This window comes from Protomyctophum parallelum, assembly GCF_964188405.1.
Source record: "Protomyctophum parallelum genome assembly, chromosome: 18".
Taxonomy (NCBI): Eukaryota; Metazoa; Chordata; class Actinopteri; order Myctophiformes; family Myctophidae; genus Protomyctophum; species Protomyctophum parallelum.
In genome coordinates this window covers 44,067,376-44,088,320 of record NC_139716.1, presented here as the reverse complement: position 1 = coordinate 44,088,320, position 20,945 = coordinate 44,067,376, and the positions used below count along the sequence as shown (strand labels likewise).

The 20,945-nt window shown below is 49.9% G+C and overlaps 1 protein-coding gene across 1 annotated transcript in view; it reads left to right on the top strand.

Moving 5' to 3' along the window:
• LOC310875288 (low-density lipoprotein receptor-related protein 1-like) overlaps positions 1-20,945 on the top strand; it is a 285,578-nt gene that overhangs the window by 94,521 nt on the left and 170,112 nt on the right. The window contains 7 exon segments of the mRNA XM_083788472.1: positions 8,633-8,758; positions 10,146-10,277; positions 11,566-11,700; positions 12,958-13,087; positions 13,884-14,010; positions 15,845-15,996; positions 19,237-19,361. Coding sequence (XP_083644598.1) covers positions 8,633-8,758; positions 10,146-10,277; positions 11,566-11,700; positions 12,958-13,087; positions 13,884-14,010; positions 15,845-15,996; positions 19,237-19,361 — 927 coding nt within the window.

Genomic DNA, 20,945 nt, shown 5'->3' with positions numbered 1-20,945 from the left:
GGTTCAGAGGTCCATCCTGGGCCGTGGTTCAGAGGTCCATCCTGGGCCGTGGGGCTCAAAGGTCCATCCTGGGCCGTGGGGCTCAGAGGTCCATCCTGGGCCGTGGTTCAGAGGTCCATCCTGGGCCGTGGGGCTCAGAGGTCCATCCTGGGCCGTGGGGCTCAGAGGTCCATCCTGGGCCGTGGGGCTCAGAGGTCCATCCTGGGCCGTGGGGCTCAGAGGTCCATCCTGGGCCGTGGCTCAGAGGTCCATCCTGGGCCGGGGCTCAGAGGTCCATCCTGGGCCGTGGTTCAGAGGTCCATCCTGGGCTGTGGGGCTCAGAGGTCCATCCTGGGCCGTGGCTCAGAGGTCCATCCTGGGCCGTGGGGCTCAGAGGTCCATCCTGGGCCGTGGTTCAGAGGTCCATCCTGGGCCGTGGGGCTCAAAGGTCCATCCTGGGCCGTGGGGCTCAGAGGTCCATCCTGGGCCGTGGTTCAGAGGTCCATCCTGGGCCGTGGGGCTCAGAGGTCCATCCTGGGCCGTGGGGCTCAGAGGTCCATCCTGGGCCGTGGGGCTCAGAGGTCCATCCTGGGCCGTGGGGCTCAGAGGTCCATCCTGGGCCGTGGCTCAGAGGTCCATCCTGGGCCGGGGCTCAGAGGTCCATCCTGGGCCGTGGGGCTCAGAGGTCCATCCTGGGCCGTGGCTCAGAGGTCCATCCTGGGCCGGGGCTCAGAGGTCCATCCTGGGCCGTGGGGCTCAGAGGTCCATCCTGGGCCGTGGGGCTCAGAGGTCCATCCTGGGCCGTGGCTCAGAGGTCCATCCTGGGCCGTGGCTCAGACGTCCATCCTGGGCCGTGGCTCAGAGGTCCATCCTGGGCTTTATGTCACCTAGTCTCTCGTTACCAGACTGTTTCCTCTCGCAATTTCCAAATGCTTCATCATACAGTCTGGAGCAACGGAAGCTCTGATCATGAGTAAAATATAAATGCTTCCGTCATACAGTCTGGAGCAACGGAAGCTCTGATCATGAGTAAAATATAAATGCTTCCGTCATACAGTCTGGAGCAACGGAAGCTCTGGTCATGAGTAAAATATAAATGCTTCCGTCATACAGTCTGGAGCAACGGAAGCTCTGATCATGAGTAAAATATAAATGCTTCCGTCATACAGTCTGGAGCAACGGAAGCTCTGGTCATGAGTAAAATATAAATGCTTCCGTCATACAGTCTGGAGCAACGGAAGCTCTGGTCATGAGTAAAATATAAATGCTTTCGTTGTACAGTCTGGAGCAACGGAAGCTCTGGTCATGAGTAAAATATAAATGCTTCCGTCGTACAGTCTGGAGCAACGGAAGCTCTGATCATGAGTCAAATATAAATGCTTCCGTTGTACAGTCTGGAGTCTTTACAGTCGCTCAAATGTATCCCAAAACAAATATAAATCATCTAAGCATATATATAGCGTGCTGCTTAGCAGAAAAGGTAATTAAAAAATAAGCTCTAAAGATATTTTAAAATATATTTCCGTGAACTGAAATGGCAGCTTCTTTACTCGGATTTCGGGAGGTGTAGTTCCAGACTCTATATAGCATCAGGAGGTGTAGTTCCAGACTCTATATAGCATCAGGAGGTGTAGTTCCAGACTCTATATAGCATCAGGAGGTGTAGTTCCAGACTCTATATAGCATCAGGAGGTGTAGTTCTCTATCGTGTTCGAGACTGGCTCTCCACTACATATTATTCAATATGTACGGGAACTGACCCCACAGGGGCAGTGTAATGGATACCTCTTTAAGACACATCCTCTATGGTGGCCCTGCCCAGATTCCAATCAGCAGGCTATTTAAGCCCCATCTGTGCAGAGCCACTTCGATTCTTTGATTTCCACGAGAGCAGACGTTTCGTGTATCTCAGCAGTTTTGACACTTATTATTAAACGATATATATAGCCTATATATATATATTTAGAACATACAGCTGCGTGGCACACAGTCCACTTACCTTAGGTAAGAAGAGAGCCGGTCGTCTCGACGACCCCTCTCGGGGCGCCGCGTAGCTCCACAAAAACAACAACAGCAACAAGACTGAGTGCCAAATCTGCTCCGCGGAGGAAGCCTCAGTCTTGTCCGTGCGTCCGCTCCCTGGTGAAACCTGCTCGTCGGGGGAAACCTTGAGACGGCGTTCGGTCCGTGCGTCCGCTCCCTGGTGAAACCTGCCTCGTCGGGGGAAACCTTGAGACGGCGTTCGGTGTGGCCAAAGGGTCCCAAGTGCGAAGCCGACCTCGTTGGTGGAGCCTTGGTTCTCTGGCTGCAGAAGCGCTGTGAGACCCGAGTGAAACTGACCTCGTCGGTGAACCTCCTGGTTGATCATCGCGGCTGTACACCGTTGCGGCGGGTAGCGGGGTAGAACCCAGAGGAGCTGACCTAGTCGGCGTACTCTGAGGCCATCTAGGGTCGCTGATCGTTGCCGCCGCGGTCCGGCCAGACCACACGGCAGAGAGCGTAAACAAACAATTCCAGCGTGTTCTAACTTCCTCATTGACAGGTTGACATGAGCGTCATAGTGTAGGAGGGACGGCTGCCCAGACTGCACTGTGCCTCATGGTTCACAAGAGGGTGGTGTGGCTCAAAGATCAGGAGACAAAATCTCCCGATGACCCACTGTCAGGCGCTGCAATTAAATCGCTTACTCTGTCACAATTGGTTCTGGTTAATATATACTTATATGCTTATAGTATGATAATGGCTACAACAACACACTATGCATGTGGACTTGTAGGCCTACTGGAATGATATACAAAAGTTTGGAAGCCTCCAGTGTGCTTAATGTCAGATTGTTCTGTGCCAGAGCGCCTCAGAGCGGCGGAGAAGTTTATGTACGACCTCTTCCAGAGGTCCATAACTCTGCTGGTGACACAAAACAAACTGTGGACATTGATTTGGTATGGACTCTGTCCTAACAAAGAGAGAGCACACTGAGAACCCGTGTCATGGGGATGTCTTAGGGTACCATGTTGCCTTGATTTGCTTAGGCAGCATTGTGAGATTCTGCAAAGGGTAGATTATGACCCCTCGCGTTCAAGCAATTACTATGTGCCCACTCCCTGTTGAGCACAGTCCGAACAGTTAAAATATGGTGTACAATACAAGATGTATACATAATATATGTATATATAAGTACACATATAATAAATAATATAGGTATACATATGAATATATCTATATAGAGACAAGAGGAGATGGAAACAACAGGGGTTTCTCAGGCGGCATGTGGAGCTCACATGCCCACAGAGGATGGCCATGACCAGAGTGTGTCCTGCGGGGGCCCTGGTATGAGGACCCCGCCCCCTGTATGAATGGTCTCATCCTTCCAGCTGAAGCTGGAGGGGCCATGGGGGCCTGGTTTTAGAGGCAAAAGACCAGTCGTTTCCACACTGACAGACTAAAATGTCCCATAAAAATGTCATTTTTACGTGAACGTCTATGCTATTTGTATACAGTGGTGACACTGTCTCCAAGACAATTTTTTCTCAATAGGGAGACAAATAAAGACTACCTTGAACCTTGTCCCAGGTTGGCAGAGCTGGGTGAGCTAAGCTCAGGCTATGGCTCCACCTCTTTCCTGCCCTACCTGGTATGGACAGGTCCGTAAAGAAGGATTTAGTGAAAGTTTTCTGTGAGACTACTTACGAGTGTCAGCAGCCCATTAACGCACTACAGTGTGCAGTTTAGGGAGCGAGCGTTGACTCGCCCTCTCGGGTTAGCTGTTGTCTCGTTTGTAGGTGAGACTAACAAAATTCCTTGGGGTCAGACGGCCATTAGAGCACACTATACAGGGTATGGTTTATTGTTTATTGAATGGATCCCCATTAGCTGAGGCCGAGGCGACAGCTAATCTTCCTGGGGTCCATATAAAATAGACATACAAAAAGTACATGAATACATGTATTGTTGGTGTTGCGCCTTGGTGTTACGCCTATGATGTGGTTCGGTATTGTGGATCTGGGTTCAGTGACACAAACAGAACGTGCTGGGTCAGTCGAATGTTTCCCTTTATGTTGGGCAGTCATCATAACGCACTATACTGTCGTATTTCTGGCGAGGCGTCAGCTCACGCGACAGTGGTGTAGTTCTGTCACAGACAGGACATGCTGTGTCTGTCCGATGTTTGGTAACACAGACATGACATGCTGGGTCTGCCAGGAAGTATGCCTGAATCTCAGCCATTGGCACACTATAGGGCGTATTGCTGACGGGGTCAGCTCATGCGTCCGTGGTGTAGTTCTGTCACGGACAGGACATGCTGTGTCTGTCCGACGTTTGGTTGAAGGCAAATTTTGCAGGCATTATAGCGCACTATACTGTCGTATTGCTGGCGGGGCGCCTGCTTACGCGACCGTGGTGTAGTTCTGTCTGTGGATCTGGTTCCCCAGTGACACAGACAACACGTGCTGGGTCTGCCAGGAAGTATGCCTGAATCTCAGCCATTGGCACACTATAGGGCGTATTGCTGACGGGGTCAGCTCATGCGTCCGTGGTGTAGTTTCACGGTGGAGCCGGGCTCAGCTCACAGCAGAGTGTGCTGTGGCTGTCAGGCAGAGCACACGATACAGTATACAGGGTGTCACGGCGGAGCCGGTCACGCACCTAGGTGTGACTCTGCGGCGTATAATCCGGTTACCGGTCTGAAACCACAGAGAAAAGCTCTTCTCATCCAGAGAAGTCACAAAGTCATGGCTATCTAGGCACAGCTAGCCAACACAGGGCGATTTTGTCAATGCCACCGGCACCTGCTTACACGGCACTTCGGTGACCATATTGCATTATTGAGGAGATACAGCAACTGGCTTCAAGCTTCCCAGGCAGTAGCAGCGGGCAAGACTATTCTGGTGTGGCGCCATCGGCTGCCACAATCCGAGCTGCAGCAGGAGGGCCGAGCTCGTCCAATGAAGCTGCCTTGTTAGCCATTGGCCTGGTTAGGCCAGGAGGTCAGTGCATTGCTCCAACAAGCTAAGAAGGCTTGTGCAGATGACCAGACGCAGGAGGTGATGGCAGGAATGCTCCATCATGAGCAACTTGCCTCAACGGCTCCTCAGGCTGCGCAACCCCAGTTAGGTTTGGCAGCTCCAGGGGCCTACGGGTCCGGTTGGAGGCCAACCGGCGGGGTATGGCTAGATGTGCTCAGCACACCGAGCCCACTCCTCAGTCCTGACAGTCCAGGGAACTGTACTTTGCGTACAGGTACTTTGCGCTCCTGCGTCGTTCTTGAGTACATCCGCGTATGTTAGCGTGGGACGTCCTCGTTACCGGTGCCCGTGTGCTGGATCCCACAGCACTAGTTGCTGGCTGGCATCTCTTGGCAGTTGAGCCAGCGGGTGCCTGAGAGAACTACAGCAACAAGACTGAGTGCCAAATCTGCCCCGCGGAGGAAGCCTCAGTCTTGTCCGTGCGTCCGCTCCCTGGTGAAACCTGCTCGTCGGGGGAAACCTTGAGACGGCGTTCGGTCCGTGCGTCCGCTCCCTGGTGGAACCTGCTCGTCGGGGGAAACCTTGAGACGGCGTTCGGTGTGGCCAAAGGGTCCCAAGTGTGAAGCTGACCTCGTTGGCGGAGCCTTGGTTCTCTGGCTGCAGAAGCGCGGTGAGACCCGAGCGAAACCGACCTCGTCGGTGAACCTCTTGGTTGATCATCGCGGCTGTACACCGTTACAGACCGCCCCTTAGGGCTGAGGGCTGCCACGGTGCACTGTGCCCCCCCGGCTCCCCTGAACATGCGGCCAGTGCATTATCTGTCCTTACGGTCAGGCACTAAGCGGGCGTATTGCTGACAATGTCAGTTTACATGTATGTAAATGTGTATAGTTACGTCGGTTCACACAGCAGAGTGTGACGAGACTGTCAGGGGGGAGCAGAATCACCAGAAGGGTGCATTACGGCATGGCCGTTAAGCGCCTGGGTGTAATTAGGTGTGGGGGAAACCGGTTATCGGAGCGAGCTCCCTCCTCATCCAGGGGTAATGGGCTATGCCGGTGACCTTGTGACACGGCGGACCACCGTCCCACACAAGGGCAACACAAGGATCACCCAGTTACTGAAGGGTGCTCGCACATTAGGTCGACAGTCCCCCCACGGTAGGTGGTACTGTCTGCCTTGCGGCATGAGCCAATTAAGCGTGGACACTTGGGTGGCTTCTCGCAGGACAGCATTCTTGTTGTTAGCAGTGTCAGCCACAAGAATGTCCCTATCGGTGCATGAAGGATGCTGCCACTTCCTACATGGCAATGGTTAGGTGGTGCTGGCACCAATCCCTGCATTCTATACCATATGGCCTGATCAGAGTACGAGCCAGTCAGCCTGTTGAGTTGCACCCTTCCCACCCTCCTAAGCAGGGTGGTGAAGCAGGATTGCAGTCACGGTTGGGCCCTGTCAGGGCCTCTAATGGGCCAAACTGTTTTAAGCAGATGGCTCCAAGACTGGGCTCCCTCATTGGGTTGTGAAACAATCCAGCAGGCATATAGGTGGGCAGGGATGTTGGCACAATCCGTGCAGGGCCTTGTGGCCCATGCACTGATGACGAGATGTCCCTCTATCTGAGATCTGTGTGACGGACTCTGTGTCGATGCCGTCCGCATTTAGCAGGTTATGCCAGTGTGGTATCCATGTGACAGCCAGCACCCTCCTCACTGAGTGTGCTGGGCTCCGCATCAGGACACGGCTTCAACAGTCTGTTGGCCTACTGTCCGACGGGCTGACTTGAGCGGGAGTGCATGACTGCAGACTGCAGTAACCTGGTTACATTTCCCGAATGGCACCCTGGTGCCCAGAGGAGCTCAGGTTAGGGCCCCGCCAGTCCTGTTTGGGGGCCAGGCCGCTTGCCCCGGAGGCTCTATGATGAGCCCCCTTAAAATCGTTTAGTCAGTGAGCCTGACTTGCTGTCACTCAAGACAGCATGACATTATATAGTCACGTCTGCAAGGAGAAATGTGGGAAGTGCGAGCGCTGCCAACCCCTGACACGCTCGGCCGGGTGATGGAGTAGTTTTACACCTCGACCCAACCTTCTCCCCAAGGTTCTCCCAGGGGCACATCTCAATCAGGTGATTGAGCTCTGTCCTCTCTTTACATGCAGACGGATGAAGTGTGCAGACAGAGCTGGTCACCCACTCTGCCCCGCTAGAGCGTTGGAGCTGTATGTCAGGGCCACACGTATGCCCACAACTTGACGGACCAGCGCTTCGTGTGTTTTAGCAGGGGTGCTCGGGTAGACCATGGTCGAAGGCTGGACGGTCCCACCGGATCACAGGGGCGATCCAACAGGGACAAGCAGGCAGGGGTGCCAGTGTCGCCTGGAAGGCGGGCACACTCTGCCCATGGGACGACAGCCCCCTGGTTGCTGTAGAATGGTGTATCTCTGACAGAGATCTACACAGCAGTGACATGGGCGACTCTGTCTACATTCACCCTGTCCTACCGATGGAACGTGGTGGCATCCGCTCCCCCTGTGGGAGTCGCTCCTGCGTGCTACTCAGCGGTAGGGCCACCAGCACCTTGACCGGTCAGGTCGGCCGGGCATCTGACGGGCTGGCTTGAGCAGCCCTTCACCCCGGTGGTCACTGGCCTAGCATCGTGCTGGGCCAGCTGAGCCTAGGGGGCGTCTGGCGCCTAGGCCACGAGTATTACTTACTTGGTATGAATACTGAAGTTTTGGAGCATTTTGGCAAGCGCCTGTGACTCATGGCGCTCACCACTTATAGGCTCGGATGGAATTCAGGTTAAACTGCCTCGGGCTGCCGCGGGGGCAGCTGGTCTGCTTATTTCCTCGCGGTGTGTCTTATAGCGTTCCCGTACATATTGAATAATATGTAGTGGAGAGCCAGTCTCGAACACGATAGAGAACGGAGGGTTACACTGTAACCCAGGTTCTCTGAGTGGAGAGACTGGCTCTCCACCAAAGAGCCGCTCCGAAATTCGTGTCAATCAAGTTAATCGAAGTGGCTCTGCACAGATGGGGCTTAAATAGCCTGCTGATTGGAATCTGGGCAGGGCCACCATAGAGGATGTGTCTTAAAGAGGTATCCATTACACTGCCCCTGTGGGGTCAGTTCCCGTACATATTGAATAATATGTAGTGGAGAGCCAGTCTCTCCACTCAGAGAACCTGGGTTACAGTGTAACCCTCCGTTCCAGACTCTATATAGCATTCAGGAGGTGTAGTTCCAGACTCTATATAACATTCAGGAGGTGTAGTTCCAGACTCTATATAACATTCAGGAGGTGTAGTTCCAGACTCTATATAGCATCAGGAGGTGTAGTTCCAGACTCTATATAGCATCAGGAGGTGTAGTTCCAGACTCTATATAGCATCAGGAGGTGTAGTTCCAGACTCTATATAGCATCAGGAGGTGTAGTTCCAGACTCTATATAGCATCAGGAGGTGTAGTTCCAGACTCTATATAGCATCAGGAGGTGTAGTTCCAGACTCTATGTAGCATTCTGAGATTGTGGAATAGTTACTCTTGACTACATGTCACCCCCCCCCCCTCTTTATCTCTCTCCCGTCTCCCTCTCCTGTCAGCCTAACTGTCTACCCCTCTATAAAAACATATAAAATAGAGGTGAAAGCCACCAACAAACCGTCCTTTGTTATGATGTCCTCTTCAGGCTCCAACCTGTGCAGCGTCAACAACGGAGACTGCTCCCAGCTGTGTCTGCCCACCTCGCCCACCACCAGAGCCTGCATGTGCACCGCGGGGTACAGCCTGAAGAGCGGACAGCAGTCCTGTGAAGGTAGGGACCTACCTGTCTGTCTGTCTGTCTGTCTGTCTGTCTGTCTGTCTGTCTGTCTGTCTGTCTGTCTGTCTGTCTGTCTGTCTGTCTGTCCGTCCGTCCGTCCGTCCGTCCGTCCGTCCGTCCGTCCGTCCGTCCGTCCGTCCGTCCGTCCGTCCGTCCGTCCGTCCGTCCGTCCGTCCGTCCGTCCGTCCGTCCGTCCGTCCGTCCGTCCGTCCGTCCGTCCGTCCGTCCTTCTGTCTGTCTGTCTGTCTGTCTGTCTGTCTGTCTGTTAATGTTTTTTACTCCCGTTAAATCCAGAGAGAGAGAGAGAGAGAGAGACATCACCTTCTCCTCAGACATATTCATATAAGTATATATATAAGCTCTGAATCTGGTTAATAATAATTGTGGGAGGATGTGGGGTTTTGGCTGGTTGTATCCTGAGCGCCTGCTCCTGACAGCAGGTGTTCAAACCCCGCCTGAAGCTCTGTATCCTGAGCGCCTGCTCCTGACAGCAGGTGTTCAAACCCCGCCTGAAGCTCTGTATCCTGAGCGCCTGCTCCTGACAGCAGGTGTTCAAACCCCGCCTGAAGCTCTGTATCCTGAGCGCCTGCTCCTGACAGCAGGTGTTCAAACCCCGCCTGAAGCTCTGTATCCTGAGCGCCTGCTCCTGACAGCAGGTGTTCAAACCCCGCCTGAAGCTCTGTATCCTGAGCGCCTGCTCCTGACAGCAGGTGTTCAAACCCCGCCTGAAGCTCTGTATCCTGAGCGCCTGCTCCTGACAGCAGGTGTTCAAACCCCGCCTGAAGCTCTGTATCCTGAGCGCCTGCTCCTGACAGCAGGTGTTCAAACCCCGCCTGAAGCTCTGTATCCTGAGCGCCTGCTCCTGACAGCAGGTGTTCAAACCCCGCCTGAAGCTCGTAGCGTTCCCGTTGAGCCCCATGCAGGGCTCTATACTTAGCCCCGCTCGGAACCCTACGTACGTAAAGTTTACAGGAACCCTACGTACGTAAAGTTTATGACGTTTGGATGACTTTATACACGTAGGGTCCCGTGCCATCTCTCCCCGGCTGCATGGTGCACAGACATACATAACTTCGGAAACGTCCGTGGTGCACATCCTTGATGCGGGTTAGATATATTTCAAAAGAAGCATATCGGAGCTATAGGAGACAACGGAAACGTCTGAGAATTTCCCTTTGGCGCAGAAGCCGTTAAGTATTTTTTTTTTATCTGTGTTTGACCGTTTTGGCAGCTCTGAAATCCTCTCTTCCTTGTACCGCCTCCAGCACCGACAGTGGCTAGCTTGCGCGTCCCTATACGTCCCTGCCTCTGATCTGCTCTGTCGCAGCTAGCAATGGGGAATGTCAATAAGGAAGTCTGTCTGTCTGTCTGTCCCCTCCAGGCGTGGGGTCGTTCCTCCTCTACTCGGTCCACGAGGGTATCCGCGGCATCCCGCTGGACCCCAACGACAAGTCTGACGCCCTGGTGCCGGTGTCGGGAACCTCCCTGGCCGTGGGCATCGACTTCCACGCCGGTGAGTTCAAACCCATTCTGAACGGGAACCCCTTTTTGGTGTTATAGCATTATGCTATGCTTTAGCTATTGAAAAACAGCAGATCTACAAGCTTGTAGGTCTGCTATTTTTTTTTAATCGAAGAACGACTGACACAGAAACATGGCTTTTTCCAGAAAACTGTCAGGATGGAGAAGAACATTTATAGAATCTGATCTCAGGTCAGAATGGGTTCAGGTCTCTGCGACACTTTCTGTACAAAACACATTGACGCCGTCGGACAGAAAGTCTGTATTGTCAACTTTGTTTGTGTTTTGTCGTGAATTATACTGCTAGTGTCAAAGTGTCACACAAAAGCACCTTTAATGTCCATCTAGTGGGTGGACATGGGTCTGAGAACCATCGGCCGTGTTCATGTGTCCCTGTCTGTCCCCACTAGAAAACAACACCGTCTACTTGGGTGAACATGGGGTCTGAGAACCATCAGTGTCAAGCTATTTAGTATATTATGCAGTTTCCCGTGTTAATGTGTCCCTGTCTGTCCCCTCATGTCCCTGTCCCCACTAGACAACGACACCATCTACTGGGTGGACATGGGTTTGTCCCTAACCCTCAAATGTGTCCCTGTCTGTCCCCCTGTCCCCACTAGACAACGACACCATCTACTGGGTGGACATGGGTTTGTCCCTAACCCTCTAATGTGTCCCTGTCTGTCCCCATGTCCCCACTAGACAACGACACCATCTACTGGGTGGACATGGGTTTGTCCCTAACCCTCTAATGTGTCCCTGTCTGTCCCCCTGTCCCCACTAGACAACGACACCATCTACTGGGTGGACATGGGTTTGTCCCTAACCCTCTAATGTGTCCCTGTCTGTCCCCCTGTCCCCACTAGACAACGACACCATCTACTGGGTGGACATGGGTTTGTCCCTAACCCTCTAATGTGTCCCTGTCTGTCCCCCTGTCCCCACTAGACAACGACACCATCTACTGGGTGGACATGGGTTTGTCCCTAACCCTCTAATGTGTCCCTGTCTGTCCCCCTGTCCCCACTAGACAACGACACCATCTACTGGGTGGACATGGGTTTGTCCCTAACCCTCTAATGTGTCCCTGTCTGTCCCTGTCTGTCCCCACTAGACAACGACACCATCTACTGGGTGGACATGGGTTTGTCCCTAACCCTCTAATGTGTCCCTGTCTGTCCCTGTCTGTCCCCACTAGACAACGACACCATCTACTGGGTGGACATGGGTTTGTCCCTAACCCTCTAATGTGTCCCTGTCTGTCCCCCTGTCCCCACTAGACAACGACACCATCTACTGGGTGGACATGGGTTTGTCCACCATCAGTCGGGCCAAGAGAGACCAGACGTGGAGGGAGGACGTGGTGACCAACGGCATCGGCAGGGTGGAGGGCATCGCCGTCGACTGGATAGCAGGTGACTACATCCTGGACTTGACTTGTAGTTCTACTGGATAGCAGGTGACTACATCCTGGACTTGACTTGTAGTTCTACTGGATAGCAGGTGACTACATCCTGGACTTGACTTGTAGTTCTACTGGATAGCAGGTGACTACATCCTGGACTTGACTTGAAGTTCTACTGGATAGCAGGTGAACTACATCCTGGACTTGACTTGTAGTTCTACTGGATAGCAGGTGACTACATCCTGGACTTGACTTGTAGTTCTACTGGGTAGCAGGTGAACTACATCCTGGACTTGACTTGTAGTTCTACTGGATAGCAGGTGACTACATCCTGGACTTGACTTGTAGTTGTACTGGATAGCAGGTGACTACATCCTGGACTTGACTTGTAGTTCTACTGGATAGCAGGTGACTACATCCTGGACTTGACTTGTAGTTCTACTGGATAGCAGGTGACTACATCCTGGACTTGACTTGTAGTTCTACTGGACAGCAGGTGATTACATCCTGGACTTGACTTGTAGTTCTACTGGACAGCAGGTGAACTACATCCTGGACTTGACTTGTAGTTCTACTGTATAGCAGGTGAACTACATCCTGGACTTGTCTTGTAGTTCTACTGGGTAGCAGGTGACCTACATCCTGGACTTGACTTGTAGTTCCACTGGACACCAGGTCTGGATAGCAGGTTTCAGGAGTGCAAAACCCGATCGCAACCAAACATAAAAATAACTTGTCTTCTAGTTCTACTGGATCTCTCTTCTCCCCTAGTCGACTACTGTCAATCCCTGACATTTTTATCTATTTTTTATTTGTTCTAGTCTTTAGTTTTATTCATCATAAGTAGTTTAGTTTTTATTTAGTTCATGCCAGTGAAAAAAGATAGTCAACGAAAGTTTCTCTCCTCTCGTTTCACAGGGACCACATACCGGACGGACCGGGGCTAAATCTACTCTCTCTCTCCTCTCGTTTCACAGGGACCACATACCGGACGGACCAGGGCTAAATCTACTCTCTCTCCTCTCGTTTCACAGGGACCACTTACCGGACGGACCATGGCTAAATATAATCTCTCTCCTCTCGTTTCACAGGGACCACATACCGGACGGACCAGGGCTAAATCTACTCTCTCTCCTCTCGTTTCACAGGGACCACATACCGGACGGACCAGGGCTAAATCTACTCTCTCTCTCCTCTCGTTTCACAGGGACCACATACCGGACGGACCAGGGCTAAATCTACTCTCTCTCTCCTCTCGTTTCTACAGGGAACATCTACTGGACGGACCAGGGCTTCGATGTGATCGAGGTGGCGCGTCTCAACGGGTCGTTCCGCTACGTGGTCATCTCCCAGGGTCTGGACAAGCCGCGGGCCATCACCGTCCACCCAGAGAAAGGGTAGGAAGGAGAGGAGGGTAGCCTGACCGCTGCCTTTGAAAGGGTAGGAAGGAGAGGAGGGCAGCCTGACCGCTGCCTCTAAAGGGTAGGAAGGAGAGGAGGGCAGCCTGACCGCTGCCTCTGAAAGGGTAGGAAGGAGAGGAGGGCAGCCTGACCGCTGCCTCTGAAGGGTAGGAAGGAGAGGAGGGCAGCCTGACCGCTGCCTCTGAAGGGTAGGAAGGAGAGGAGGGCAGCCTGGCCGCTGCCTCTGCTCGTCCCTGCTGTGCGGCGCTGTGGCGTGCCGAAAACAGGCGACCTATCGGCTCACAGCGCATTGCGTCATCAGTGGATCGATGGGAGCTTTCCCATCGATGGGAGCTTTCCCAATGATGGGAGCTAACCCAATGATGGGTTTATTTCATACATGATGTGTTTATTTCATACAATTCTTTAGCATCGATTTAAATAAACGGCTGTTTTTGTCACAAGCACATTCCACACAGAACCAGAATATGATATTATTACGTGTCGATAAATGTGACTTAATATATATATTATATATATATATATATATATATATATATATATATATTTTTTTTTAAATAAGGTACATTTTCATTATCAATAGAATACAACATGCATGAATGGTTTGATGTGAATTCTAATATCCTTCTTGGATATAGTTGTTTTTTTGTGTTGGGAGTCCCTGCGAGGTTATAAATTGTGTGTGTGTGTGTGTGTGTGTGTGTGTGTGTGTGTGTGTGTGTGTGTGTGTGTGTGTGTGTGCGTGTGCGTGTGCGTGTGCGTGTGCGTGCAGGTACCTGTTCTGGACAGAGTGGGGTCAGTACCCTCGCATCGAGCGTTCTCGTCTGGACGGAACCGGGAGACGCGTCCTGGTCAACGGCAGCATCAGCTGGCCTAACGGCATCTCCATAGACTACCAGGTGATATGATTCATAGTTATTCATCTACCAGGTCTGTAACGGCGTCTCCATAGACTACCAGGTGATATGATTCATAGTTATTCATCTACCAGGTCTGTAACGGCGTCTCCATAGACTACCAGGTGATACGATTCATAGTTATTCATCTACCAGGTCCGTACAGCTAGCCTGGCTAATAAGCCACACTTAAATCACACTGTCGTCATGTGGTATTTGAGTCTGGAGAGTCGTAGTCTGAAAACCCACCTTTTCAGACTCCATCATGGCCCGTAGCACTTACCCTATACCCCCTTAGATAGCATTTCTGTAGACTTATAGCATGTTATGTAGACAGCACTATAATTGCATTGTATGTAGTCATAGCACGTCATAGTACATATGTATAGCATAGTATAGTATATATGTATAGTTTATATGTATAGTTTAATTATATAGATATTCCACTGTTACTTTCTTAGCTTACGCATGTTTCATGATAGATTATTTTTATGTGATGTATTCCCTTGCTTTTTTGTTCTTGCTTAATGTAAATCACTCTGATTAAGAGCGTCTGATAAATGCCTAAATTGTATATTGACATGTAAACGCTTCCGGGGAGAGGTAAACAGTGTGCGCTAATGCTAACGATAGCCAACGGTTACAGTGTGTGTGTGTGTGTGTGTGTGCAGGGGGCTAGAAAGGGGGAGGAAACTGATCCTGTTAAAATGGACACAGCTTAACTACAATTATGCTGACGGCTACCCAGAAAAACCAGAGTTATTATGGTCCACCCCTGAACAATGGATCGTTAACTCGGCCCTAACCTAATTTGTTAATTTGCTGGACTTCACAATTGCCTCCATGAGGACCTTTTCTGCAGGCTATCTTTTGGAGCACTGTGGCCTATAATTATTTGTATTGATAGATAGGATAAACTGTATGCTCTCTCCCCCCCCCTCTCTCTCTCTCTCTCTCTCTCTGGCTCTCTCTCCCACAAACACGCTGTTAAGTTACCGTGACTATTTCCTGTCAATAATAAGCAGTAAAATGTAGTTCAGTGGGAGGTAAAGGGTGACGCTTTATTGTGAAGGCCCCTTCACGGCCCTGGCAGGAAATAGAGTGTTTAAACTGGGCTGCTTGGCTGCACGTTAAGAGCAGACTGATTTGCTCCGGTCTGTGCGGTGGTTTTATATACAGTTGTTAGCCCTGCTCTGACATCGCCTGATAAAAGGTGAGTTTTGATTATTTGAACAGTCAAAACAAGACGGTCAAGTCAATCTCACCTCAGGGCCCGCGGAACACTCTAATCGCCACTGGAGAGCATGCTGTACTGGTTTTTGATTGATTGATTGAAATATGTATTAACAGTTTGCAGAATTACAGTACATTTCAAGCACAAACTCAATACAAAGATTGTTAACTACATGTGAGTGGACGACCAAATTAAGCATTACACTTGTTTACAACAGGGTCCACCTTGTTCAATTCATCAAAACATTTAGAGACGTACAAATAGACACTTCTATATAGTTAAAGAACAGAACAGGAATTCATCATAAAGGAAGCAAAAAGGGAAAAGAAACATATACAGTGAGGGGGGAAAGGGGGGGGCGGTGGGGGGATTCAGATTTTACGGGGGCCAGTTTTGAATTGCAGCCATCCGTAGGTGCCCTTTGAGAGCGGTTTTGAAGGAGTCAAGGGATTCACATGTCTTAATGACTGTTGGTAGGGCGTTCCACATTTTGGTGGCACAGGAGCGAAATTAATTTAGTCCCTTGTTTGTGCCGAATCTGGGTTGTACATGGTTTGTATGGTGTGATGTATGTACAGTATATATATATATTTGTATCTGTAGGAGAGCATGCTGTACTGGTGCGACGCGCGGACAGACAAGATCGAACGCATCAACCTGGAGACGGGCGAGAACAGAGAGGTGGTTCTGAACACCAACAACATGGACATGTTCTCTGTGAGCGTGTTCGAGAGCTACCTCTACTGGTCAGACAGGTAACTACACCAACACAGAGCTACCTCTACTGGTCAGACAGGCAACTACACCAACACAGAGCTACCTCTACTGGTCAGACAGGTAACTACACCAACACAGAGCTACCTCTACTGGTCAGACAGGCAACTACACCAACACAGAGCTACCTCTACTGGTCAGACAGGTAATTACAACAACACAGAGCTACCTCTACTGGTCAGACAGGTAATTACAACAACACAGAGCTACCTCTACTGGTCAGACAGGTAACTACACCAACACAGAGCTACCTCTACTGGTCAGACAGGTAATTACAACAACACAGAGCTACCTCTACTGGTCAGACAGGTAATTACAACAACACACAGCTACCTCTACTGGTCAGACAGGTAATTACAACAACACACAGCTACCTCTACTGGTCAGACAGGTAACTACACCAACACAGAGCTACCTCTACTGGTCAGACAGGTAATTACAACAACACAGAGCTACCTCTACTGGTCAGACAGGTAACTACACCAACACAGAGCTACCTCTACTGGTCAGACAGGTAACTACACCAACACACAGCTACCTCTACTGGTCAGACAGGTAACTACACCAACACACAGCTACCTCTACTGGTCAGACAGGTAACTACACCAACACACAGCTACCTCTACTGGGGCCTATTTCACGAAACTTGGATTAACTAATCCAGGATTTAGGCCAAAGCCAGGCTTTTTAAATCCTGATCTTTATAGCCTGGTTTATTCCGTTCCACTAAAGCCAAGCGAGGCTCAGAATTGGTGGATTTGGCGAGCCGGGATCAGCAAGCCAGGCTTAATAGACAGTCTGGCTTTTTGTCTCTAGACTCCTTATGTGGATCACAGATTTACTGATCCTTCTTCTTCATGGGGTATTAAGGCAGTTTGCATCCTTAATAGTTGCATTACAGCCCCCTTCTGTATATCTCATTATCTTTACTAATCTATTCAAGACTTACTGATACAAGGACTTAAGCTTCTAAAATAAATACTGCTGCTGTAATTAAAGAGAGAACATACTCTCAATAGTGGATAGACTGAATGATTAACTACCCCAAAAATATAGTTTACATTTTACCACTACTATTAACTTAAAACAGAATTCTTAATATTGTAAGCATAATGATATTGTCGCATTGTGATATTTGGCCATAACTCCCTCCTCTGAGGGAGCTACCTTTGGAGAAGGGGGTTGTGGTCCAGACAGGGCCGGGTCATGGTTCATGTAGCATGCCAAAGTTTGTGCTGTTGCCAATGAGAATGCATTGGGCGTTTAAGTTAAATAACTCAGAAACTACAAAACATTTCAAAGTAAAAAGTTCCAGCATGTGTCTCTACAGTAAGCTGAATTTTACAAAGTGTGAATGGAGTTTCTAGGTGAAAGTGAATTTTTTAAGTGCCACTATCTGCCTATAAATGTCTCAAATTTGAAAGCACTATATTTCTAAAACTATGAAACATTTCAAAGATTCCTTTTCAGGCACACATGTCCACCGTAGGATGAACCTAAATAGGTTTGAATGGGGTTTCTAGGTGTAAGTATGTAGGACTAGTAGTGGGTGAAACGTTACAATGGTAATATGTTGTAAAACAATGAGTAATGGTAATATTTAGTGGTTTTCACTTTTACAAAAAAAATAATAATAATATAATATAATATAATAATTCTTCTTAACCGTGCACTTGCACGACAGCAAACCTATTCATGGGGAACATTCACCAAAAGCAGCTGATCTACAAGCTCACAAGCTGTCATGATGTTGTGCAGCCTATATATTTTGGTTATTTGATTTTATATAGTGCTTAAATTAGTCCTTTAATGCAGACCGATACAAATAAGGCAACATAAAACCATAATAATTGAATGAATCTGGAAAACATCATTGGTTTGTGATCAGTTTGACTGATTAATGTAATGAACAGTAAAGACATCAGGATTAGGTTAAACCTGGCTGTTAGCCTGGTCCGGAGCAGGCTAAGTCCAAAGCATTAGTTTCCATGGTAACTTATGTAGCATCACTTTCATGAAACCGAATCAAGCCTCAACATATCCAGGTTAACTGGTTAAATTAATCTGGCAAGATCAACAAGCTTTCATGAAACCGGTTAAGCACTGATCCAGGATATATTAAACCAGGATATGTGTTAAAGCCCGGCTTAATCTCTAATCCAAGTTTCGTGAAATAGGCCCCTGGTCAGACAGGTAATTACAACAACACAGAGCTACCTCTACTGGTCAGACAGGTAACTACACCAACACAGAGCTACCTCTACTGGTCAGACAGGCAACTACACCAACACAGAGCTACCTCTACTGGTCAGACAGGTAACTACACCAACACAGAGCTACCTCTACTGGTCAGACAGGCAACTACACCAACACAGAGCTACCTCTACTGGTCAGACAGGTAACTACACCAACACAGAGCTACCTCTACTGGTCAGACAGGCAACTACACCAACACAGAGCTACCTCTACTGGTCAGACAGGCAACTACACCAACACAGAGCTACCTCTACTGGTCAGACAGGTAATTACAACAACACAGAGCTACCTTTACTGGTCAGACAGGCAACTACACCAACACAGAGCTACCTCTACTGGTCAGACAGGTAATTACAACAACACAGAGCTACCTCTACTGGTCAGACAGGTAACTACACCAACACAGAGCTACCTCTACTGGTCAGACAGGTAATTACACCAACACAGAGCTACCTCTACTGGTCAGACAGGTAATTACACCAACACAGAGCTACCTCTACTGGTCAGACAGGTAACTACACCAACACAGAGCTACCTCTACTGGTCAGACAGGTAACTACACCAACACAGAGCTACCTCTACTGGTGAAGCGACAGGTCAGACATTTGGGGAGCATACGCCAGTTGCCACGGGTTAAGACACACCTGTGGCGGGTTAAGACCCACCCGTGGCGGGTTAAGACCCACGAGGCTTCCATAGAATATAGATAGAAGCTACGTGTGTAGAATGTCCTAAGTAACTTGGGGGGGGGGGGGGGGGGGGGGGGGTCAGTGAGTGACACCAGCTTCACAGCTAAAGTATAAATCTGTCTTTATTTCCTCCACAAGACGATTGATTGTTTTACTACGCCTGCAGCAAATTGATATATCATTTGCTGTCTGTGTGTGTGCGTGGGCGCGTCTGTGTGCGTGCGTGCGTGTGTGCGTGCTGTGTGCGTGTGTGTGTGTGCGTGCCCTGCGTCCTAGGACCCATGCCAACGGCTCCATCAAGAGGGGCAGTAAGGACAACGCCACAGACTCTGTGTCTCTGAGGACGGGCATCGGAGTGCAGCTCAAAGACATCAAGGTGTTCAACCGCGCCCGACAGCAAGGTACCTTTTATTGTCTCCACCATGAAGGCATGGGGAGAGAGTATGTTTTATTGTCTCCACCAGGCCGAAGGCATGGGGAGAGAGTATGTTTTATTGTCTCCACCATGAAGGCATGGGGAGAGAGTATGTTTTATTGTCTCCACCATGAAGGCATGGGGAGAGAGTATGTTTTATTGTCTCCACCAGGCCGAAGGCATGGGGAGAGAGTATGTTTTATTGTCTCCACCAGGCCGAAGGCATGGGGAGAGAGTATGTTTTATTGTCTCCACCAGGCTGAAGGCATGGGGAGAGAGTATGTTTTATTGTCTCCACCATGAAGGCATGGGGAGAGAGTATGTTTTATTGTCTCCACCAGGCTGAAGGCATGGGGAGAGAGTATGTTTTATTGTCTCCACCATGAAGGCATGGGGAGAGAGTATGTTTTATTGTCTCCACCAGGCCGAAGGCATGGGGAGAGAGTATGTTTTATTGTCTCCACCAGGCCGAAGGCATGGGGAGAGATTATGTTTTATTGTCTCCGCCAGGCTGAAGGCATGGGGAGAGAGTATGTTTTATTGTCTCCACCATGAAGGCATGGGGAGAGAGTATGTTTTATTGTCTCCACCAGGCCGAAGGCATGGGGAGAGAGTATGTTTTATTGTCTCCACCAGGCCGAAGGCATGGGGAGAGAGTATGTTTTATTGTCTCCACCAGGCTGAAGGCATGGGGGAGAGAGTATGTTTTATTGTCTCCGCCAGGCTGAAGGCATGGGGAGAGAGTATGTTTTATTGTCTCCACCATGAAGGCATGGGGAGAGAGTATGTTTTATTGTCTCCACCATGAAGGCATGGGGAGAGAGTATGTTTTATTGTCTCCACCAGGCCGAAGGCATGGGGAGAGAGTATGTTTTATTGTCTCCACCAGGCCGAAGGCATGGGGAGAGAGTATGTTTTATTGTCTCCACCAGGCTGAAGGCATGGGGAGAGAGTATGTTTTATTGTCTCCACCAGGCTGAAGGCATGGGGAGAGAGTATGTTTTATTGTCTCCACCATGAAGGCATGGGGAGAGAGTATGTTTTATTGTCTCCACCAGGCCGAAGGCATGGGGAGAGAGTATGTTTTATTGTCTCCACCAGGCCGAAGGCATGGGGAGAGAGTATGTTTTATTGTCTCCACCAGGCCGAAGGCATGGGGAGAGAGTATGTTTTATTGTCTCCACCAGGCTGAAGGCATGGGGAGAGAGTATGTTTTATTGTCTCCACCATGAAGGCATGGGGAGAGAGTATGTTTTATTGTCTCCACCAGGCTGAAGGCATGGGGAGAGAGTATGTTTTATTGTCTCCACCAGGCTGAAGGCACGAGGAGAGAGTATGTTTTATTGTCTCCACCAGGCCGAAGGCATGGGGAGAGAGTATGTTTTATTGTCTCCACCAGGCTGAAGGCATGAGGAGAGAGTATGTTTTATTGTCTCCACCAGGCTGAAGGCACGAGGAGAGAGTATGTTTTATTGTCTCCACCAGGCCGAAGGCATGGGGAGAGAGTATGTTTTATTGTCTCCACCAGGCTGAAGGCATTAGGAGAGAGTATGTTTTATTGTCTCCACCA